This window comes from Antedon bifida, chromosome 11 (assembly GCF_963402885.1).
Source record: "Antedon bifida chromosome 11, ecAntBifi1.1, whole genome shotgun sequence".
Taxonomy (NCBI): domain Eukaryota; kingdom Metazoa; phylum Echinodermata; class Crinoidea; order Comatulida; family Antedonidae; genus Antedon; species Antedon bifida.
In genome coordinates this window covers 17,248,136-17,273,345 of record NC_136236.1, presented here as the reverse complement: position 1 = coordinate 17,273,345, position 25,210 = coordinate 17,248,136, and the positions used below count along the sequence as shown (strand labels likewise).

General features: G+C 33.2%; 1 protein-coding gene across 1 annotated transcript in view; it reads left to right on the top strand.

Annotated features, from left to right (window-relative positions):
- Window positions 1-25,210, top strand: part of LOC144855238 (plexin-A2-like) — a 117,276-nt gene that overhangs the window by 67,443 nt on the left and 24,623 nt on the right. Inside the window, exons 13-34 of the mRNA XM_078713045.1 lie at window positions 351-514; window positions 1,324-1,438; window positions 2,632-2,768; window positions 3,272-3,439; window positions 4,028-4,121; window positions 4,574-4,876; window positions 5,274-5,444; window positions 6,212-6,437; window positions 6,648-6,790; window positions 7,228-7,352; window positions 7,913-7,978; window positions 8,347-8,421; window positions 8,886-8,952; window positions 10,304-10,450; window positions 10,944-11,103; window positions 11,460-11,563; window positions 12,989-13,088; window positions 15,335-15,417; window positions 15,821-15,949; window positions 17,182-17,354; window positions 18,129-18,276; window positions 19,247-19,387. Coding sequence (XP_078569171.1) covers window positions 351-514; window positions 1,324-1,438; window positions 2,632-2,768; window positions 3,272-3,439; window positions 4,028-4,121; window positions 4,574-4,876; window positions 5,274-5,444; window positions 6,212-6,437; window positions 6,648-6,790; window positions 7,228-7,352; window positions 7,913-7,978; window positions 8,347-8,421; window positions 8,886-8,952; window positions 10,304-10,450; window positions 10,944-11,103; window positions 11,460-11,563; window positions 12,989-13,088; window positions 15,335-15,417; window positions 15,821-15,949; window positions 17,182-17,354; window positions 18,129-18,276; window positions 19,247-19,387 — 3,039 coding nt within the window. The remainder of the gene's footprint in view (window positions 1-350; window positions 515-1,323; window positions 1,439-2,631; window positions 2,769-3,271; window positions 3,440-4,027; window positions 4,122-4,573; window positions 4,877-5,273; window positions 5,445-6,211; window positions 6,438-6,647; window positions 6,791-7,227; window positions 7,353-7,912; window positions 7,979-8,346; window positions 8,422-8,885; window positions 8,953-10,303; window positions 10,451-10,943; window positions 11,104-11,459; window positions 11,564-12,988; window positions 13,089-15,334; window positions 15,418-15,820; window positions 15,950-17,181; window positions 17,355-18,128; window positions 18,277-19,246; window positions 19,388-25,210) is intronic.

Genomic DNA, 25,210 nt, shown 5'->3' with positions numbered 1-25,210 from the left:
ACGACCTGTAGGCCAAAAGCAGCCTGTGATTGCATTAACAAAGAGCTACTGAAAAACAAAATGAAATAAATAAAGTAATCTTTAAAAAAGGGTTAATGTGCAAGCCCATGTGTACCTAGCTAGCTGATTGCAATGCTAGCTGCCTAATTATGGGAACTGTCTATACATGTTTAATTAAATGACTGAGTTTATAATGTGTGGGGCATTGTTTTTTGATCGAAAACCCATGAAGTATTGTCTTTTGATCATGATCCCACACGCTCCCACGAAAGGTTTTGTTTTATCGCGATCCCAGCCAGCCCATCCTAGCCACGAAGAAAGATATTCACTAGTTTGCTTGTTATTTTCAGGTCACCCCAACTACTTTGGCAACGACGGGGGAGACGGCAAGCCCACCAGATCTTGTGACCATCAAGGGAATTAACCTCGGTCAAAAAGTAGAAGACGTTGTGTCGGTCACGATTGATGGTGAAAGTAGTTCTATTGTCCAAAATGAGTACATTGTTGGAGAGAGGTAAGTTGCAATGCTATAATGTAAACTATAAAACTAGAAAAAGTGTGATGTGCCTAAATATGGTAGTGATATGTCCAAATATGGTAGTGACATGCCCAAATATGGTAGTGATATGCCCAAATATGGTAGTGATATGACATCATCATGTCCATATATGAGCACATCACATTTGTTTGTCACATAAAGTTTGATAGTGTAGACAGAGCTTTATACTTATGAAGACTTTTCCAAATCCTAGATGAAAAGTTTATCGAGAAGATAACCAGATGAATTTGAATTACATGTGTGTTTTCACCCCAATTATGCAGACAATTTCTATGGCTTTTTACATGGTTGAGAATAGTTTCTTTACATTTTATTTATTTAGCTAATTTTACTACATGTATTTTGTATTTTTTTATTTTATTTATTTATTATTTTTTTCTGTCTATCAAAATGTCATTTTTTGTAATTGTAATGCGTCCGTCTATGTTTTATGTTTTATGCTTAGGGATTACAAAGACAAGCCACTTTGGCTTCTGTGTGTCTTGACCATAAACAATGTAAAACTAAACTGTCTGTTGATGTTGAATAAATGTTGTTATTAAACAGTTATTAAACAAGTACCATGGTGTAATGAGTTGATTACAGTACAACTCCTTCATTGGGACACCCCATTGTAAATTTAGTAGAGGCATTTTCAATAATTGAAATTGTTGAATAAATTGCATTCAAGTAATACCACTATAAGGGGCCACTTTGTTGGGTCCCAAAAGTGTCCCCTTATTAGAGGTTCACTGTATGTCTTACCTTACGTGTGTTTATTGTAGCGTGACCGTAAAGGCTCCTAAATTTACAACAGAAGGTGATAAAGATGTGGTACTGGTGATAAAGGGGTCAGATGGCGAAGATCTATCAAGCAAATCATTTAAGTTGAAATACCAGGTAATAATATACAATCTAAAGCATAATAGTTTTTGTATGAACGAGTGAATGGTCGAGTGGTTAAGACAGTAAAACCGTAATTACGTAGCCTGAACATCGGCAAGGGTTGGAGGCTCACTCGCTCCATGGTTCTGGTGGTAGAACTAGTCTTCTCGGATAAGGACTATAAACCGTAGGTCCAGTGTACACATCTACCTCACTTTAAAGAACCTAGTACATCTTTTGAGACAAGGAGGGGTTACCCCAGTGTACTAGTACATACACAGCCACTGATCATAACTGGGCCCTCTGCGGGGAGACCAGTCTTTGACTGAAAAGGTTACCCAGTATAAATAAATAACAAATTCAAAAAATTCAAAAGTAGACGCAGGCCCCTCCTAAGGACACAAACGGAATGTCTATATTACAACGCTTCCCATTGGATAACAAAAGATCTCTCATTGACTATGCAGTGTGCAATCATCGCCTGCAATAAATGGTTTCATCTGCAGAGAGTGAAAGCTATAAACTTGCCTAGGCCCTCTTAGGCCAATGTTTTGTAGTTAAACAATGAACTTCCTGACAAGCAATGAAGCATGATGTGGGGTCAAATTGCTATGCAGAATATGAATAGCTGCTACACATTATATATACGAATTTGTAAAGCGCCAATTCCAGCAACAAGTGATCAAAGGCGCTGTGGACTAAGATGTTACATCTTTTCAACAACATCCTTCTCCCCTAAGGGTCCCATCGTGTCATCGGCAGCCAACTACGGCGCCATTACATCTGTCCACGACAGTGTGTGTGTATGAACTAGTACACCGGGGTAACCCCCTACTCGTCTCGAAAGATGTACTAGGTTCTTTAAAGTGCACATGAGCCAGATGTACACTGGACCTACGGTTTATAGTCTATCCGAGAAGACTTGTTCTACCACCAGAACCATGGAGCGATGTTATGGCTATGGATTACGGTTCCACTGTCTTAACCACTCGGCCACACTCACTCATTGAAACACAACTTTCGCTAGTGTTACTAGTACTGTACACATGGCTCCGTTTACAACTGTTATAGCTCCCTCTATAATTATGGAAATTAATTACGAAGCCTATGTTGATTTGGAATCTTCACAAGGTATATTCATTAAATTTTATTGAGGGGTTTCTAATTGATGTCAAAAAATACTAAATCGTTTTTTTTTTTCGCTGCAGAATCCAGAAGTGACGGGATTCTCTCCATTAGATGGGCCAATGTCAGGAGGAATAACTATAACCATACATGGGAAGTTATTCAAAACAGGTTCTGAACAGAAGGTGATGATTGGCTTAAACTCGCCTTGCATAATAACGTAAGTAACTTTGCCTGTGTTTAATGGTTATTCAAACATATTCAATTCATTCACGTTATTCAAACATGTGTAATTCATACATAATATTGTGCTAGATCATAAACTATATACACAATACAATAATATAAAATTATATATAACACAACACATAAATTAGATTGTTAAAATCTTCATTTCTTTAAAAAAAAATTCCCTAACAATGTGCGTCCCCTGTTAATCCTGCCATGGTCTATTTGTCTAATTATTTATTCTTTTTACGTTATCCTTATTAATGTAACTAGTTTGTAGTGGGTCTCCTATCACAAGCCCCTTGGGGTTTCCTGGGGGTCCCTTTCATCTTTAAAAATATGTTTTACTCCTTGTTTGTTTTTGCTTTTGTTTTTTGTTTCATGAAATTAGTAAAGAGAAAGTATTATTATTATTTTAAAAAAATATAATAAATAATAATAATAATTATATTGTTAATCGCAATGAAATGAATAATTTGTTTTTATTGTTTTCAGGAATATAAGTGATACAATTATTAAATGCCAAACGATTGAAGTGAATAGTACATCATATGTCACCCTATTTGTTTATTTCTCTAATGAAAAGCGTATGGCAAAAAAGTTATTCAAATTTGATTCAGACCCATTGGTTGATGGAGTAAAGCCAAAATCTACAATACTTTCGTAAGTATATTCTATACCGTACTACCGGCAGAATATAAAACCATTAGGAGATTTTGCACGTAAATGTTAAATTTAACTTACCAACCAAGCTTAGCTTCTCAAAATGCAATAGAACCATTTAATAGAACCATTTAATAGAACTATTAAATATTACTTTCATCATTTAGTAGGCTGGGGCAAAGATAATTATTCAAAGGGCATTTTTGTAGGTTGCGTTACATTGGATCGCTAGTGTGAAACAAGCTTAACAATTAGGCTGCAACATGATAAATAACAAATCACTAAAAACCTGTTTCCAAGAAAACCATTTTTTTTTTCTATAGAAACATGGAAATCTTTTAATATTTATTGACTAAATGTTATTTGGTAATTGCGGCTCACATGTACATATTATTTAATCATAGTGGAGTGTTGTGAACAAATATTTATATTCATATATTTTCCAGAAAACATAATTAACACATAAAAAAACAAGTATACACGGTGGTTAACAAGACAAAAAAAACCCATTAAACCATTCTGGAGGATTGTCAAAAAGCAATAAAAATATCGCTGTAAACGGACTATATTGTTTATTTATATTTGTAGAGGTGGCCGTGTGCTGACTATCACAGGCTATGCATTTAACCTAATACAGAAGCCAAGCATCAGAATTTATTGGGGAAGTTATTCCTTTGAACAGGTAAAAATGATTATAGTGGAACACCCCTATTAAGGGGACACTTTGTAAATAGAGAGGCATTTAAAAAAAAATTATGAAAAAATAAAAGTGAAAAAAAATGTTATCGGATAAATTAAATTTTATCTTTTTTAGTTTTTTATTCAATACAGTTAAAAAAAAAATATATATTAATTTCTTGAGTGGCCGAGTGCTTCAGAAAATATCTGTCACAGGTTTTAAAGCTCCCCTCAGCCATGGTTGTAGAACAAGTGTTTTCGAATAAGGACTTAAAGGTGATGTACCAATCCATCTTTTAGTCCCTGGTAAGCAGTTCATGGTAGGCACGGCAAAGAAGACCTAGTCCAAACCATGTAAAGGGAGATTCTTTAAATTATTTCTTGTCTTGGAAAAGTGTGACATGACCTTTTTTATTCTGTTTTAAATATAGTAATACATTTCTTTTTAAAATTTAGGAGTGCTTAAAGCCCTACAATGAAACAACAATGTTCTGCCCTACTCCCGACTTCTCATCAGTAAACCACCGTGTCAAACGACAGTCAGATGATGCGGACAAGGCTATTTTTACAGCTGACGTGGGCTTCCGTTTCGCAAATGTAAAGAAACTTTTGACGTGGTCAGAACATTCGAAGGATAATGTTACAATGCAAATTTATCCTGATCCGATTTACTACTTGTTCAATGATACGGAAAAATATAAGTCGAACGTCGTTGATGGCGTATTTGATTTGAAGGACGACGGAATGTTGCAGTTAAGGGTAAGTCTGTTTTTAGTCCTTTCGTCAGATTGCCTACACTGATATTAGTAGCCAACTAAAATTATGTGGCAACAAATTTATGGTGTACGTAAACATTTATTCGGTGATGATACTTGATTTCCGGTTTTTACCGCTGACGGAGGTTGTAACTCTCCGATTGCTCTTGTTCTTGTTATCTCTGACATTCTGGCGAGAAGTTACGTGGTCGATCGCGCTTGCATATGTGTGTTTGTTTGTTTCTCAATTTATATATTTGTTAGTTAGCAGGATTACTCAAAATTTTTGGGAACACATCATTAAATTTTCATATGCCTAGGTGGAGATTTGCACTGAATGGCCCTTCTGGTTATTCTTGAATTTTATAAACGTAAATTTTAAACCCAATTTGTTTTCATAGGGTGAAAGACTTGACTTGGCTAGCACAAAAAAAGATGTAGTTGTTTACATTGGTAATGAGATATGCAGTGTGTCCTTGTTTTCTGCTGTACATCTTCAATGTACTGCTCCTGAAAAGCGTCCCAAAGAAAACCTTTCTGGTACTACTTTGAAGGGTAACCCTCTTGTAACAGTAAGTACAGTAGAACCTCTTTTAAGGGGACACCTTCAGGACCCAACAAAGTCTCCATTTAAAGCTCTGTCTACACTTACAAATTTTATGTGCTGTGCCCATATATGGACATGATGATGTCATATCACTACCATATTTGGGTATATCACTACCATATTTGGCGACATCACACTTTTTTTGTCAAACTAGTTTGATAGTGTAGACAGAGCTTAATAGAGGGTCTCCTGAATAAGAGTTTTCCTTTGTGTTAAAACATATGTTGCTTCTACTTTAGTTTGGATCATGGGAAGGTGTCTCCTGAATAGGGATTGGATTTAGTCTCAACACGTATATTGCTCCTCGTTTGATGTACATCACTTGATTGATTGATTGGGCTGTCCCCTGAATGGGGGGGTGTCCCAAAGGAGGGATTCTACTTTAAAACAGAACATTTTGGTCACTTTTTTCACAAATAAGATGTTGCAAAAGTTTTTTAAAATCATGGACGATTCCTCAGTCAGTCATATTCGATCTATTCAACTTAAAATCATTCATTTTTGGGTATTGTAAACTCTCTTGTGTTGCATCCACTCCTTGCGCTGCGTCTCTAATGGGAACCAAGCTTTAGATTCGACTATGATGGAATTTTAAAAATCAAAGAGGGGCTTGACTTTTTATTCTTTGTAATTAGTTAATTAAGTATTTCCTTTGGTGTTTCTTCATTTGTATTTTTCAAATTGAGTTTGAGCTCTTAATAAATTTACAAACTTTACTTTTTTCTTTTGCAGGTTGTTCATGGTAACATCGAGGTTGTGCTTGGACCAGTCAAATACCCGAAGCTTTCGTGGTGGTTGTACGCTGTTCTAGCTGCAATCGGAACCCTTATGCTATTAATACTCGTTTTTATGATTTTGTTTTTTTATTGTAAGACGAAAAAAATTGAGCAAGATAAAGAAAGAGTTATGGAGGAGATGGAACTATTAGAAAAGAGCGTACGAGAAGATAGTAGAAGAGGTATGTTAAATAATTAGTATATTAGTTTCTAGTGCACTATTGTAAAACAATGTCTAAAGTGGAGCATTTGTTAGATAAGTGTCTCCTTAATAGAGGTTCTACTGTATGTCTAAAGTGGAGCATTTGTTAGATAAGTGTCTCCTTAATAGAGGTTCTACTGTATTTGTAAAATGGAACATTTTCAAGATTTCAAATTTATTTTCTTCATAGCCATTGCGGAGCTGGCCACTAATTTGGATGATTTGACCACTGAACTGGAGGGCACTGGAATGCCCTTCTTACCTATGCTGGATTACATGAAGAAGATGATGTTCACTGGATATGATCACGTTCCTGCTGACCATGGATCGGATGTAAGTAAAACATATATCTGGCTATTGTCTCCCAGTTCTTTTAAAAACTTGTATTTGAATGTAACCTTTAATATCATGTTTTCTACTTTAATGGAAGGTTTAATATACCTTTTAAACTCCCATTTCTAGTATTGCTTGAAATAGTGTTGTCATTAAAAAATAAATTGTATTACCTCTTGTGGTATCCCAAAGAAGGGGTTCTACTGTATCTTAGATTTGGAATGAGTTTTATTCATTCTTGGTTGGTGTATTTTTCACACTTAGAGTGAAATACTTGAGTTCATTAATTGAATTTGATCTGGGCTCCTGAAATGTAGTAATTCGTTCAAAATGTGTCATGGTTTTGTATGGTTCATGAGGAAGAGTCTAAAAAAAGTTTATTTTGGTGTCGTATAAAATTCCAAACTTTCATTGTTTGTTTACTTGTTTCTTTGAAGACAACAGAAAGTTCTCTTAATGAACATGGCCTAAAGGAGTTTGCGAAGTTGCTTGGAAAGAAAGACTTCTTAATAGCTTTTATTGAGATGGTAGAACAAAATAAAAACATTAGTAAAAAAGAAAAGTGAGTATTGTCTTTTATTCCCATTCCCAGCTAAAAAAATGTGTGATTAAAAATTTGTATTTATCATAATATTTATGGTGTCATCCTTTCCAGCATCACACGTTAGACTGCAACCAGACCAAGCACCCCACTAAAACCTGACTGCAAAACGATTGTGAAAATGTATGGCAAAACATATGAACAAAACAATAGTAATACAGTAGTACTCCTATTAAGAGGACACCTTCGGAAACCCATCAAAGTGTTCCTCTGAATAGGGGTTGGCCATAGTGTTAAACATATATTTCCTTGGGTTCATTTTACAGGAAAGTTTCAACTAAAGCTTCATTCACAAATGTTCCGTTTAAGATGGCACCGTTGTTAAATAATGGAAAATCATATAAAACAGCACTGTTTTCTTTTATGTGAAAAGGAACTATGTATATCGGTGTCCCAAAAAGAGGTACTTGGTCTGTTGTCCTCCAATTTAACATCTATCATTTGTCATAATTGAAGCTACGGTTTCAGCGCTTGGTTGCTTGTTTTTCATGTATATATATACCTGTATATTTCTTTTCTAGGGGAAACTTTGCATCTCTGTTGACGGTTGGAATGATTTCAGAAAGAAAACTACCTTATTTCACAGAGTAAGTGTACTATTTTAGGCAACTCTTCTAAAATATATTTAAGAATTTAGGCTTATCAATAAGCTACTTTGACATCACGTCCAGATTCGGTTGCGGTGCCCTAAGAAAATATCGTGATCATTGAACATCTGTTATCTGTTGTCAGCGAGGTAATTCATGCTCACTGCTGATTGGACAAAAGACCAGGATCTGTAATAATGTTTCCAATTTAATGGCTTGTTTATTTGGAAGGAATACTATATTTCAGACAGAATTTTAAGTGCGTACATAAATATATAATAATAGTACATTGACAAATACATATTCAATTTGTTAAAACTGGCTTGATAGGAATTTCTGATTGTGAGAACTATGTGTTTTTATTTCAGGGTACTAACAGACTTACTTAAGGACTACATAAGTGATGGTGTAGTCTATAAAAGATCAAAACAACTATTTAGATGGTAAGTATTTTTTCATTTTTCAGTATCATCTTTATAACTTACATTATGTCATACTATAATGCACAGGCCTTAAAGTTGTGCCCTAAAGACTTTAAACTTGGGTGGATTGAGTTGGCAATATTATTTAACTTACATAATACTTTCTCTTTTGAATATTTTCAGTATCATCTTTGTGCTTAAATTATATTATGTCATACCATAATGTTCAGGTCTTAAAATTGCTGTACCCTAAAGACTTTTAAAGTATACAATGCATTGAAATGGCAAGATAATAATAATTAATAATTCTGATTTTGAGTACTTTCTGCCCAATTTTATAACCAGTTTGATTTGATATGAGTTCTCTCCCCACCCCTCCCTTTATTCACTTATAAAAATGTCAATAGATGTTATTAAAGAATTCAACATTTCAAATAATATTTTGTAAAAGTATTCACATTTCTATTTTGATGTATACTTTGTAGGACTGAATCAGTGAGAGAGAAGTTAGTTAGTAACTGGGTCGCTTTGTGTATGTATGATCATCTAAAGGTAAGCATAGTATCATGTTGTTGAAAACATACTGTAACTTGTTTACAAGCAGCATGTCTGGGTAGATGCCTTGGACTGCCCTGGACTGCCCTGGATAGCTTGTTTACCTGTGTACTTCTTTATAAAGAAGACACAGCCAGACAGGCAGGAACTAATGTATACTTGTTGATTTGCTCTCAGAAAAAGGACATCTATTCTTGAATAAATCACTTAATACTTAGATCACTGTGTATCTATTTATTACAAGTCATAACTTATCATTAGCTTATGAGTTCATATTCGGATTACACCAATATATTGGATCCCAATATATAACAATAGTATCGTATTGTAAACTAAATTTTGATAGTTGGAACACTAGTAATGAAACGGTAGCTTGGTGGTTAACATGCTTGCTTTCATATCCCAATTTAGGGTTTTTTTTTACAGGCAGATGGTATTTAAAGTTGGTTCATACAGTCTCCCCTGATTTTAACCACCTAATGTAACCCTGTTTACTAATTTGAGTTAGATAATTAGTTATTGAGGTTTAAATTGATTATTAAATTGATTAAACGTTTTTAGGTAAATTTATGGGCCATTGGGGGATAAACTTAAAACCTTTGACAATAAATACATAAACCATTTTTTGTCGCCATTTAAAGCGCAATTTTCTTACTGTGAGTGTGGGTACTGTTTATACACATAATTATACAAATAAACTTTATTACTGACAGTTGCTTCTCAACGTTAATTGTATTAATTAATTAGTACTTTACTATTTCAATCGACTATGACAGTGACAGTTTTAAATCCCAAAATGTTTTACTGTTTTTAATGCTACTGTTACTTACTTGTTACTTGTTTGCATAGCTATCCCCATTATTGGGGACATTTCACCGTCATTGACATTATGTTGACATAGCACAACAATGAGAGACATTAATTTTGATGAGAAAGGTCATGGAATACTAATTAAACTAAAAACCTGGGATCTGTTACCCTAGATAGGGACCCTGACTGTATATTTTTTATAAAACATAAATAATATAAAGAATATATTTAAAAATGGTTCCTCTTTGCACCCATCATTTCTCTTTCGGAAGTAATTCTCAGGCTGCTAATTTTAGTTGACTACATACGAATCACAGTGTCTATGTATTCGTTCCTGTTAACGACATGTATTATAGACCTGCTGTACGTACATTTGAAATTGCCAGTTTTTTTTACGGTGAAATTACTGTGTATTCGAGAACCATCTAGTATGAAAAAATTGATTTAAAAATTTGGATGTATATAATATAAACTAAAATATATGAACACACTGGTCAAAAGATGTATATAATATTTCACTTTTTGTGTTTTTTTATAGGATCACGCTGGCTACCCACTTTTCCTTTTATATCAAGCCATTAAATATAAAGTATGGAAGGGACCAGTTGATGCTGTAACTCAAAAGTCTTACCATTCATTAAGCATAGATCACTTATTTAAAGATAATGTGGATTTTGAAGAAATTGTAAGTATTTTAAATACCTCCTAAATTTATTTTTTCCATCATAAAAACATATTAAGGGCATGTTTTATGGAGTTACTAAGAAAGAAAGGTTATATATTATAATTTGCGTCGTAAACAGCAAAGTGTTCAGACTTGATTAACTAATGCTTTCGTTGCAAACTGAAGTGTCAAAGATACAGGCAAAGGCAAACAAACACTGAAAAAAAGACATCAGATACAAATATATTGCATTACAGAAATAAACAATTCACTATTAAATATCTCCCAAAACACAACTGTCTAAAAATGTCCAATTATTCAGAAATTTTTTTCCAGCCAGGCCTAGTCCTATATTAACCGGTTTAGATCTAGGCATGTAAAGCTTATGTTGCGTTAAAGCACAATGCAATGATAAATTAGAATTGATAATACTATTCCTATACAGTACTTTAGTATTGTATTGTAACACCCCTCATTCAATCATCATTTTTTTTAAAACCTATTACTACTTTAGAAATTAACAGTTGCAATGGACAACAAGGGAGATGCAGATATGATCAGTGTGAACGTTCTTACTTGTGATTGTATATCTCAAGTAAAAGAGAAGATTCTTGATGCTATGTATAAAAGCAGACCATATTCTAATAGACCCTCCGCTTCCAGTGTAGATTTAGGTAAGCAAGGTCAAAGATTAAGCTGTGTTCCCAATAGGATGCAGATGCAATTGATCGACACAAAGAGCTGAAAGTGAAAAACGAACGCTGCTTTGTGCTTTGCCTTGTACGTCATAAAAATGATGATTCAATTTGCTTTAAGAGGGGATGCAAAATTGATAGATTATTTTTATTTTAGTGAGAACCAATCTTTATGTTATAATCTATGATAATAGGCCATAGATGTGAAACACATGTTATTCTGTATTATGGAATTTGATATGATACCGGTGGAATATAGGTAAATTACTGAGGCAGAACGGAATAGTAAGATTTATTTTTAATAAATTACAAATGTAAAATTTGTATTTTGATAGATTTAAGGGCAGGAAAACACGGTCACCTTGTTTTATCAGATATAGATAACACCTCCAAGACAGTCAACAACTGGAGGCAATTGAATACATTAGAACATTTTAAGGTATGTATTATTTTGCTTGCTTGTCCAAGTCGTTTATTTTGGTTGTACTATGTGGCAAATTGACATGACATTTTTATTAATTCGTGTCCAAGAAGAATAAAAAAAAATTAAATACAAAAACTTAACTTGACTTTGACTGTCTACACTATCGAACTAGTTTGACAAAAAGTGTGATGTGCCCAAATATGGTAGTGATATGCTTAAAGATGGTACTATATGCTTAAAGATGGTACTGATATGACATCATCATGTCCATATATGGACACATCACATTTTGTTGTCATATCAAGTTTAATAGTGTAGACAAGGCTTTAATCTTACGATTAATTTGATTGAACCTTCACTTTTACCTGAAATAATTTTTAAAATATTACATTTTATTTGTAAGTGTGAAACAAAAACAAATTGGCAAAATCTGAATGCTGTGTTGAAGTTGTTTGTTGTGGAAACATAATTCTTATAAAAGTTTTCTTTAAAAAATATGAAAAAGTTATTAATAATAATAAAAAAAGAAGATATACAGAATCAGATTATGTATAATTAATATAATAAAAACAATTAGATAAAAAACTCTAAAACACGCAAGTATTTACGAACATAGCCAAAATCTGTGAGAAATGATTTTATAACTCACCATTTCAAAATTGTTCTAACTGCAGTTACTTCAGAAAACTACATTTTTTTACTCTTTGCTGTTCATACATATTGTTTAATTGCAGTGACTGCCTCATAACTGAAGAAAGTTACTGCAGTAACTGCAGTAGAATAATTTTGACATGACCTTATCTAATGTGTTACATTGTATTTGTGTGTAAATTGTTTATAATTTGCATTTAAATTTGCATGATAATATGTTGTCAAATTTCACATGGAACTATTTCCATGCTTGTAGACATTTCATACACTTTGATATGCAATGATTTCATTTTACAAAATATTTTGTTGCATTTTAATTTGGAAAGAGCTTTGGAATACTAAAAGATTTTAGTTTGCTCATTAAAATTATGCTTTTTATTTTCAAATTGATCCAACCGAATATCTGTACTGTATCTCCACATATGGCATTATTTGTCCAGCCAAATTCGGTAATACATTGTCACATTGTATCACATGTGTCACCAGTTTTATGTCAGGTGTATAGCTAATGATACAGGTGTCACATATGTTTCTTATGTGACACTGTATTATAGAATTTGCCTATGATACAGTAAAAATTAAAGATGCAGTACTGAGAAACGGTTAATTGATTTTGTTAGACACATTAATTTGATTTTCTTATGCGAACAATTTTCATTTTTGCTTGATGCGTTTCTTGTGCTTATCACCATTTTTCTTTTACAGCTTTCAGTTCATCGCTCCTCATATTTTTTTTTCTTTTCCCCATTGTTTTTTTTTCTCCTCGCATTTTCTTTCACTATGGTTTAGATAAGGAATGGCTCGTTAGTCGCACTTGTTCCAAAGCAGGAAGTAGCTAACGCTAAGCCTTCATCTATTTTTATTAGTCCCACGACAGTTGATCATTTAGGTGAGTCCTAAAAGCTTGGCTTACGAATATAGTCCTCAATGTTTACTGCATTTCTACAGATTCTAATCCGCTATTGGTCAAATGTTAATTATGCGTAAGTAACTAATTTACATAAATTATTCAAATATTTTTTGAAATTTAATTTATTTATTAGTTTTATATTTGTTGTGAAATAGAAATGGTAGACTTTTGGTCCAGACTTTTTAGTACGGTTTTAGTTATTGTACATATGCAGTGTAATATTGAGGATAACAATAGGGCCTACTTTAAGACTATCTTTTTATTTATTTTTTCTGCTTGCACCACTGTTTTTCAACAATTTCATGACAACCTTCGCATGGTTTGTTCATTAGATGCTTATTTCTGAAAATCGCACTTGTGTCCATGCATGTCTTTTCTTCGGTTGCACATTATTGGGGTTAAAGGTCATCACGCACAAAAAAATATCTGAAATTTTGGTCTAAAACTTATATTCATTTTTTAAAAATCATTTTAAAAAAAAGTTGCATGTTTTTGTTTTTAAAGTATATCACTGGGCATCACTGAAAAATCAATGTGAATAAATTATATGGTATAATCTTTTGTTCTGGTAAACTATGCTATTTTTATTTTGTTAAATACATATTTGGTTTATAACTCATTTTTAGGTAAAAGTTTTTTTACTGGAAAAGTACTAAAATTTCTAACTGTTCATAATTCTTATATACATTTTTCTATTATTCTAACTGAACAAATTCTCAGTAAATTATTTCTACGGATAAATAAGTAGACCTAATATTATTGTGTAATAGACAAGTCCCAGATATTTGTTTTGGTGCATGACCTTTCACCCCATCATTGGGTGAAATTTGCTGTGGTAGCAACAGTCATGCATGGTTGCAGAAGAGGATCTCAGATCTGATTCTCTAGATAATTTCACTCAATAGATAAAAGATGGTGCCACTGTGTCACTAATACACCGCGCAAACGGACGGCATAGCGCCACTGTAGGCCAGATCGTCACGAATACAAACCCAGTATACGGTGAGAATTGTTTTTTTCAAATCGATCAATTTTATGATTTCAATTTTTATTAAATTTCAGAATTTTAAAATTTCTATTACATTACAAATTTATATTTTTTTTATTACAAATTTACGATATAAATATAATTTGTTTATATTTGATCATTACTGATGTACAATAATAATTATATCAATATTAATAACGTGTTCTTTATAATTAAGTATAATTTTCTTTTGTGAATGAAGTATTTTTTTTCCAATTATTTTTTTTAACTAGACTATTGTATAGGTAGAGCTATAGTATTTATTGAAAATACTTGTATTTTGTTAACCATACCATTTTATTAAATAAACAACTTGGCTCACTTGACTCTTTGGCACTCTTTTTAAGATATCAATGACAATTATTAAAAGGGATACTTTCCTATGAAAGAGGAAATATATATATTTTAACACCAATTCAAAAGGTACCCCTATTAAGGGGACATTTCCAAGGAACACCCGGAAATATATATATATATAACACTACAGCCAATCCCTATTCAGGGGACACCCCGTATTAAAGGGAAACTTTGTATAGTCCCGAAGGTGTCCCCTTAATAGAGGTTCTACTGTATTGTGTTTCTTTTGTCTGATCTTTAATTGTATACAGTCTTTTATTTCTTATGCATTATGGAAAAGAATCTAGTATGTTACTTGCTCATTCCTTTACAAACTAATTTCTAAATGTATAAGGAATGGTTTACTTAAAATAAAACCATCTATAGATATATGAGATTGTTATCTTTATTGTTGTAATCAGTTTCTTTATAAATGTATAAAAATGTTAAAAATTTGTAATATTATTAGTTTTTAATGCAATTGATGGCAATATCTACCTTTGGTATTTTGTCATGGTATAAGACAAAGATCTTATAAAAGACATGCGTAGTTCTATAATATAGGCATGGAAGTGCTCTTGGAGTGCATCTAATTTCCATTTTGTCGGTACTGACACCTTTTGTTTATCCTCTTGCCAAATTGAGTAAAGTTGTCAGATGATAGTGACCTAATGGTAATAAATTTATAGTCGTCCAACCTTAAGTTATTTGACTTCAAATCAATCATGGAGACCGATTTTGATAAAAACTGTATTTAGTATGGCACTTTTTAATAGTAAAGGTACCTATATGGTATTTATATATTCTGAAAAATTGTGATTACCAACATTTGTTAATTTGTAAAGTTTGATTTAACTTTTAGAAAATACTATTAACATGGATGCAAAATATGGCTTTAATGCTGAAGATTCGAATTTAGAAAAGGGCGCACAGCCCTGGCATTTGGTAAGCAAACTGTGTTTTAATTCAGTTCAACAGTTAACGCCCTTCCTTTTTAGGTGGGATTATGTCGACATGAAACTCAAAGCAACTCAACGCTTTATGTCAACCTATTTTTGAATAATTTGAGTTAACACAGTTGAGTTGAACTTTTTTCTACTTGTTCTACTTTTTTAGGAACTTAACGCAACTGAAAACTGTGAATCGCGTCTTGTGTGAGGTTTGGATCCTATTAAACTATGAATTGCATTGTCAGTTGCTCGAAAGCTGACATAAGCTCTCTTGCACAACTAGTTCCTTTTAGCTTTGAGTTGAAATGCTTCCAGTTCCAGGTCATGTCTTTGCAAAAATTGAATTACTTAATTAAATTCTTCTTTAATACTTTGTTTTGATGTGTTCTTTGTTTTAGGTCAAAGATGTAGATCCGTTAGAAGATGAACACAGGAATTCCCGAAGGAAAAATAAATCTGGATCCATCTACAGACGGAAGTTAAAGACTATCCATGAAGTCCATTTTCCGCGTCTTATGTCCACTAAGGTCTCATTTTAAAAATACTTGCTAGAGTATAATCCCATTCTAGAGTATAATCCTATGCTAGAGTATTATCCCACCTCCTTGAGTATAATCCCATGCTCGAGTATAATCCCATGCTTGAGTATAATCCCATGCTAGAGTATAATCCCATGCTCGAGTATAATCCCATGCTTGAGTATAATCCTATGCTGGAGTATAATCCCATGCTCGAGTATAATCCCATGCTCTAGTATAATCCCATGCTCGAGTATAATCCCATGTTTGAGTGTTATCCCATGCTCGAGTATAATCCCATGCTCGAGTATAATCCCATGCTCGAGTATAAACCTATGCTAGAGTATAATCCCACGCTAGAGTATAATCCCACGCTAGAGTATAATCCCACGCTAGAGTATAATCACACAGTAGAGTATAATCCTATGCTACAGTATAATCCGACCTAGAGTATAATCTTATGCTTCAGTATAATCCCAGGCTTGAGTATAATCCCAGGCTTGAGTATAATCTCATGCTCGAGTATAATCCCATGCTCGAATATAATCCCACGCTAGAGTATAATCCCACGCTAGAGTATAATCCTATGCTAGAGTATAATCCTATGCTTGAGTATTATCCCATGCTTGAGTATAATCCCATACTCAAGTATAATCCCATACTCAAGTATAATCCCATACTCAAGTATAATCCCATGCTAGAGTAGTATCCAATGCTTGAGTAGTATCACATGCTCGAGTATAATCCCATGCTCGAGTATAATCTCATGCTAGAGTATAATCCTATGCTAGAGTATAATCCCGTGCTAGAGTATAATCCACGCTAGAGTATAATCCACGCTAGAGTATAATACCATGCTCGAGTATAATTCCATGCTCGAGTATAATCCTATCCTAGAGTATAATCCCATGCTCGAATATAATCCTCTGCCAGAGTATAATCCCACGCTATAGTATAATCTACGCTAGAGTATAATCCTATGCTAGAGTATAATCCTATGCTAGAGTATAATCCTATGCTAGAGTATAATCCTATGCTTGAGTAATATCCCATGCTTGAGTATAATCCCATACTCAAGTATAATCCCATGCTAGAGTAGTATCCAATACTTGAGTATTATCCCAAGCTTGAGCATAATAATCCTATGCTTGAGTATTATCCCACCTCCTTTAGTATAATCCTTGAGTATAAAAACATATTTGCATTTGTTTTTTAACCCTTTTTATTTTGGTTTTTTTCAGACAACAATACAAAAGTATGTGGATGGTATGTTTAGAGCAATGTTAAAGGCTCCTAGCGATGACAGTGACATTTCCGTTCCAGTCACCATAAAGTATCTGTTTGATTTCTTTGATGCACAAGCAGAAGAAAATGATGCTGGTCAGGCCATGGCTAAGACATGGAAGAACAATAGGTAATTGTTGTAAAGCTTTTAAATGTGGCATGTAAAGAAAAACCTGTGAAAGAGTTAGTAGCATGTAAGTAAGGAACCAGTGTCATGTAAAGAGGGAACCAGGGTAGGAGCAAATAGCATGTAAAGATGGAACCAATTGTGTGCTAAGTGGTTGTCTTTAAAGAGGAACCAGTGGCATTTAAAAAAAGGAACCAGTGGCATGTAAAAGAGGGAACCAGGGAAGGAGCAAATGGCATGTAAAGATGGAACCAGTGGCGTGTTAAGTGGTTGTCTTTAAAACCAGTGGCATTTTAAAAAAGGAACCAGTGGCATGCAAAAGAGAGAACCAGGGATGGAGCAAGTGGCATGTAAAGATTAAACCAGTGGTGTGCTAAGGGGTTGTGTGTAAAGAGGAACCAGTGGCATGCAAAAGAGAGAACCAGGGATGAAGCAAGTGGCATGTAAAGAGAGAACCAGTGGTGTGCTAAGGGGTTGTATGTAAAATGAGGGAACCAGTGGTGTGTCAAGGGGTTGTGTGTAAAGAGGGAACCAGAATTAGTGGCATGTAAAAGAGGGAACCAGTGGCATGTAACAGAGAGACCCAGTGGTATGTAAAAGAGAGAACCAGTGGCATACCAAGGGGAAGTGGTTGTGTGTAAAGAGAAAACCAGTGGTGTGTAAAAGATGGAATCGGTATCATGTCAATGAGTAACCAGTTATATGTAAAGAGGAAATAGTAAGCAGTAAGAGTATAAGTTATTTATTTTAATGATTCTTAATGTTTATGTTTGACAGCCTTGGTCAAAGGTTCTGGGTGACGGTAATTACGCATCCAAACTTTATCTTTGATATTTTACAAACGTTACCTGTAGAGGCTGCCCTCAAGATTATCGCTGAGACGTTGCTTGATTCATGTTCAGTGGAAGCTATCAAATACACAAAGGTAAGGATATATATATACATTTATAGCCATCACAAATTATTATATATTTATTGATCAGTCAACAGTAGATCAATTTTGATGTTCATTTTGTGGGAAACATATAACACAGTAAGAAAACAAATTCTATATAGCAAGATTCTACTTATCCGATACATTGTGTATTTGAGGTGTTATGTAGCGGTAGACGTTACCGGTCCATCATCTCTCTTACAAATAGATTTCGTAACTGCTTTTATCCAGCTGCCATTTGGGCACTGAATGCTTGTCAGTATACCATATGAGAGTAATGCGACACTTTGAATTGTAATTGTTTATCTAGCTGTTTTTGTATATCTCAGAGCAAACATAATTTCTAGTATATGAAAATGGAAATAATTTTCCACCGATGAAAAAAAAAATTTACTTTGATATTTTTTCAATGTTCCTTTAAAGTGGAAACCATTAATGTAATATTGTATATGACTGATTAACAGTGAATTAGTTTTGAACTTCTTGGAAACATAGCGCTATGATTCTATTTTTAAATCAAGAATTATTCAATTCCAAAATTGTTTTATGATTTGATACCTTATATGATTTCATGTTGTTTATGATAAAATGCTATATGACATCCAGATTTTTATTATTAGTAATTTTGAATATTAATATCAATTTTCAAATATTTAAAGGAACAAGAGAAAGTATGAAAAAAATGGATGCTTTTAATGTTCCGTGCATTTTGAAATTGATATAGATAATCGATGAAAATTGAATAATTACACTTTTGAACTCGGATTTATAGTCTTTTATAATTTCAATTTTTCATTTTTGAAATGTTCATGAAGTCTAGAAAAAATAACTTCTATACTTTAAATGTTTTCTTAACCAGATAATCACAAACAAATGAGAAAAAAAATGTGTACGGTTCTTTAGAATTACAAATTAATCATTTACTGTTTTTGTTTAATCTGTTTTTGTTACCATTCTGTAGGACACATCAACAAATCGCTTGTTGTACACGCGAGAAGTGCCAAAGTACCGGGAATATGTAAATAATTTTTATAGTAGCATTCAGAAGATGCCGACGGCAGCTAAAAACTTCCTCAATGAAGAATTAGAATGCGTAAATGAGGTATGTACCATTTTTTGTATTTCATTCGCATCCAACAGCGAGTACAAACTTGCCAATTACACTTTATTAATTATACTTTATCGTGCTTATAAATTAAGTCTCATTTGAGGCTTAGGGAGTGGAGTTGAAAGCGTGAGTTACAACCCTGGCATTAGGCCAGGATCGAACCCCAGGCCTTGGGATTAGAAGAGGCAATCACGTTAACCACCAAGCTACAGCTCCATTACTTGTTATCTTCAATGGAATAATTCTATCTATATTTTTGTATCCTAAGTGATATATTTCAGTTAGAATTGTAAATAGTATTTAAGAAAAATACATATTTTCGGTAGTAATCTTTACTTTCAAAACAAATAATATGTAACTAGCTCTCCTAGAAAATTATGGAAAGGAGATTGAGCCATGCATTTTATGAAAATAGGTAAAGTCTTGTGTGAATTGCCATCAGCAGTACTTCTGTCCTGATGCATAAAGCCCCTATTATACATGGACCAACTCAACCAATTTTTTTTTTCCCAACAAAATTTACGAGGGTGGTCCATCCATCCATCTCTATGATTTGCTACTGGAAGTAGTAAAAGTACAACACCGCCCTCTTGTGTATAAATGTTCATATTTAATGTTCTACCATTGCAAACACGTATACAGTAGTTGAATATATTACTATAGAGCATTTAAATCTGCTTTGCTCTGACTTAGGTTGTACCAAATAGTCTATTACTTTTTAGAATATTCATTTTAAGATTCTCAAGACAGGACAAAAACATAGTAAAAATGATTAATGGTGCAGTGGTTCTTCCCCATTCATGTCTACATTTTATTTAAGTCGTCATTTCTATATTTTGAAAAAATGTTTTGAATTTAATTGTTTTATTTTCATTACTGATATTGTCTTATCAAATTGTTCTGAAGGTCCCTAGTAATAAGCTGTTGCTTAAAATATTGTTGATATACAATAAATTCCACACTTCAAAAGTTGTAGGCTATTCGTACCAACATCCCTGATGTTGAAAACTGATTGTATACGAAATTAAAACCCTTCTCAGGTACATTATGCCTTGCCGCTAGCTAGCGTCTAATCCTTCAATATCTCTTCGTTCTACTCTGTTCAATGTGAACCCTAGTTCACTAGAATAGGTCACATGACTTATACTGTCGAATATGTATTCAATCAATCATATATTTGATATAAAGTTCCATCATGTGTAGAATAATTGAACCGTATGTATAGGTTTATTTATTCTGCCTTTAGAAGAATATTAATATACATTAAGTAAGAATATCTTGAAATGTATTTGAACAATTTAAATTTTATTTCAAAGCTTAACCCAATTAATCTTAATGAAATGAGTTCAAATGAGATGAATGAAGATTAGATTTAAGGTATAAAATAAAGGTTACGCATTTTATGCTAAATTGGAACGTTGCAATAAAAAAATATGATATTGCATGTATAAAATCAACAGTTGAAAGTTGGGAAGATTCGAACCTGGTACATCTTTGTAACAAGTCTGGTGTCTTGACCACTAGTCCATATTATTAATATTATTTAATCCTCTATAGAAATATACAAAGGAATATATAATCATGTCGTCAAGTCAATACATAGTAGAACTTTTACTTTAGGGATACACCTAAGGGGACACTTTACTGTGAAAAAGAATTGGAGCAATATATATATGTTCCACCAGTACTACCAATGGCTGTTCAGGGGAGACTCCTATTAAGGGGATTCATTGTTGGGTCTTGAGGGTGTCCCCTTAATTAAGGTTCTACTGTATTATATTTTTAATATTGATATTTTATATAATTTATACAATTGCATGCATTTATATCAAATCAATACATTGACTTGTGTAGGAGTAATTTATAGATAGTATTAGGAATATCTTTAGGTTGTAGCGGATCTGCTGCGAGTATTTCATATATTCAAGTTGTTTCCTGTATTGTCATTAGGTAAAGTCACAGATATGACAAATGATTCGGCAAGGTGACGCTAATACTGATTCTCTTCTTCCTTCACTTCCGCAAAATGCAAACAAATAAGTTGTGTGATTACTTGTTTCTTATTGAAAACTGGAAATATAGAGCAACTTTTAATTCTGTTTCTTAGAAGAAGTATTTATTTAGATTCTTTCTTCTATGGTCTTCTCGCCAGCGTTTACACAATTAATTCATCCTTATATTCCTAAGAGCTATCTATCTATAGATCTATCTATCTGGCAGATAAGTTTCAAGTTGATAGTTACATAATTTGTTTTATTCCAAAAAAACTCATCTCTGCATAATGATAAAAGATGTTTATAATAGTCAAACACAGACTGAAATATTATCAGGAAAAAAACAACAAATAATTGCTGATTTTACAAAATGTCAGTTAAATTTATTCTTATTTGATAGTACATTGACTTCTTGTCAAGGATAAATAAAAATAATACTTACTGTTATAAATACTTCAGTTGTTAATTATGGATAGACGTCATATTTGAGCGGTTGTGTTAGCTTAAAGTGCACAAGCAATAAGCAACAACCGATTACCGTATTTACCCGTTGTTAAGATAAATGCGAAGGCTGTTTTAATTTCGACTTGAAGATCTTATAATGTGTGGGATAGGTTTTAGCGGATTTGATGAAAGATATGAATTAGCTAAGTGGTATGTGTTCAAACTACTTATTCTGATTGCAGTTGTAGTATGAACATTTTTGATAGATTGGCGATTAATAATTTTTCAAAAGCTATAGATCCTAATTTGCTATAGAGCCCTCTGTTGTAATTTCTTCTTTTGTTGAGAGTTACATCCCAAATAACTCTCCTCATGGTCCAATTCAATTTGCTTATTCTCAATGTGCATTTTGTATACTTCTTTGTACATGGGGTTGGGGTCACTTTTACATATTTCCATACAGGGTATATTTTGGTGGGCCTGGTGGCACAAGTATGAGAAAATACAGGGAGGTGAAGCATTTATGGATTATATTTTCAAGGATTTAGTAGCACAAGCATGGCAAATGGCAGGTGAAATTTGTAGTTTAAGTCACTCGCCCGTTTTATGTCACCGTTTATCGCATAAGTTTAGCAAGGATTTCAACTATACTAGATGCTAAGCGCATCGCTAGAGGGATCCTACCTTAATTTGAATCAATGGAAACTAGTCGCCAGTGTTACCGCCAACCGCATCGCAAACAGTTCCCCTTCGTCAGGAACCAGTACAAATATTGCGCCTTCTCTGGCGTGGGCTTTTTCCTGTCTCCTGTCTTCAAGTCCGTGGTATTTTTCAGTAAAACATGTAGCGCAAGTGTGGCTGCTGCACCTCCCCATTTGGTTTGTATGCAAGTGACCCCTCCACCCACCCCCCACCCTAGTTCTTTGTATTGTTTTTCACTTCTTTTCTAGTAGACTACAGCCCTATTTAGAGTTGACATGTTTTTACATTGATACCAAGAAAGTTTTAGATTGTTGGAATGTTTTTTAAACAATTTTATAATAAGTGGATAAATTTGTTTGCTAATTTTTTGTATCTTTAACTGTATATTGATTTTGTCATCACATACCCCGGCCTAGAAAATATATTCCAACGATGAAAACTTATATTAAATCAACTTGTATTGTTTTTAATCTTGGCTCGAAAATTGTTATTGTAAAATCAATGATGATTTTGTAAATTTATAGGTATTATTATACCTGTAGTATTGAGTTATATTTTATATTGTCTATGAATGTAAAGAAATCTCACAATTGTTATTTGAAAATCAATAATTAATCCATACTCGAAAGTAGATTAATGAAACTTGTGATTACCTGGGTACCGAAGTAGGTCAGCGCAGTAACGAGTTTCTGTGCATCCATCGTAAACATTATGGAGGACAAATAAAGCTCCGGTGATCAACATGGAAAAGGACCTGGTTAATTTTGATTAAAGTGAATTTCGCCCGAAGACAGGTTTAAAGAAAATGTTGCTAGCTTAGGTGGATGCTGTCTTGTGTTGCTATTCATATAATTCATTTTGGTTGATCGTATAATCCTCTCGGTATTAGACGCGTAATTTGAGAAGCATCATGCAAGAGTGGCTGAGTGCTTATCTTGTAACGCTGTCATTATGGGTTCATGTCCTGTCATGGTTAGTTAGTTGTCAGTAATGGTATTTTTAAGGTCATATATAGGTTAGGTTTGATTCAACGATGCTCATAGTTTATAAACAGTGGTTTCACCGAGTAGAAGGTTTTATTAAAAAGCAGCGGTTTTACAAAGCAGGGCGTTAATATAAGCCACAGTTTTATTAGTAGTTGTTTATGTAAGAGAAGTTGCATTTAGTAAAATCATTTGTTCATTAAACCAGTGGTGCCTCAATGGGTTGTTTATAAAGTATCATTTCAATCCAACGTGTGGTGTCAGAGCCTCTTGTGAACATAGTTAATAGCTTAAGTCAATAATGTGATGTCATCATCATATTGGTTTGCCAGATGTTCTAAACATGTGATTGTCATGTTTACCTTGTGTAAATCATGTGATTTCAGTTATCATTTCTTAAAATTGAAACACTTTCTAAAATAACATTGATTTTTCAATTGTTATATTATTTACATCTTATGTTTACTCATATTGGACAATTTTAGAGCAAATATTTGAGCAGCCAATCCCGTACAAAATGTCAACAGATCATTGGAGCTGTAGAGAGCCAATTTTTAAAAATTATACTATTCTGAATGATATACTAATAATTTTTTTCACACACCTGTATTGAAAAGCTCATCTTAATTAGGGACCAAAAATGCTAATTAAAATGACTATTAAAGTCACAATGATAATTTTTCAAAAGTAGCTTTTTATGTCAAGGAGCCAAATAGTTCTTGTTTTGTCTAGTCATCATTGTAAGCTTGTGGTATATAAACCATGAACTCAGCTAGTGATATGGAGGTTGTGGGTTCGAGTACAACCTGGGATCTACTTGCAAATTTGTTCACTAAGCAATATAAATGTACTAAGCATTCAGTACATTTACTTCAGAGTCGCACCTTGCTGACAATTTCCAGTTTTTGCGCTTCGCCTTTAGGCAGTTATATTCCCAGAGGACATAAACATTAAGAAGCTTTTGTACTATATCTGACAGAAATGAGAATTTGTAAACTCGAATGAAAAAGAATGTTGCTTTCTCCAGGTACTTGTAACACAGTCCGGTATTATTTTGACTTCTGTATCCATTTTTAATTGGTGGGAGATTTAGTTTCTTGCAGTATGCATTAATATGTAAAGATAAAATATTATTATGAAGAGTGCCGAAACCACTTTAGGTATTAATTTTTGCTTATGTTTTCATTTTACCTGATGTAAGAAATGATATGAGGCATGATTTCCTGTTTTGTGATTGTGGTTTAGATGGATCACATCGCCTTCAGTGTTACAGGTACCTGGAGAAATCAAACACAACAGGAATAATTGTGGTTTAAACATCCTTTCACACTCGTTAAATGTCTGTGGTTAGTTCTTGTGGAGTAAACAAAATCACTTTCAGAGGAAATTTATATTTTAAAAAAACGTTTAACGTAAGGACCATACCTTTAAATATCGATGATGCAAATGTCAGTGGTAAAAAAACCAACCTGCTCCCTCTAATATATAATACTGTATTATCTTAGATTCTACTTTTCTTATTAGAACATAAGATAAAACTTGTATCGCAAATTTAATTACTAAATCCGAGATGCATTGTGATATACAATGAACGCTTTGATGATTTCAATTAGATTAAGATTAATATTTTAGTTGTTTTGAATATCACGATATTGTGATTAATTACTAGAGATAGGAATATGCATACAATATTA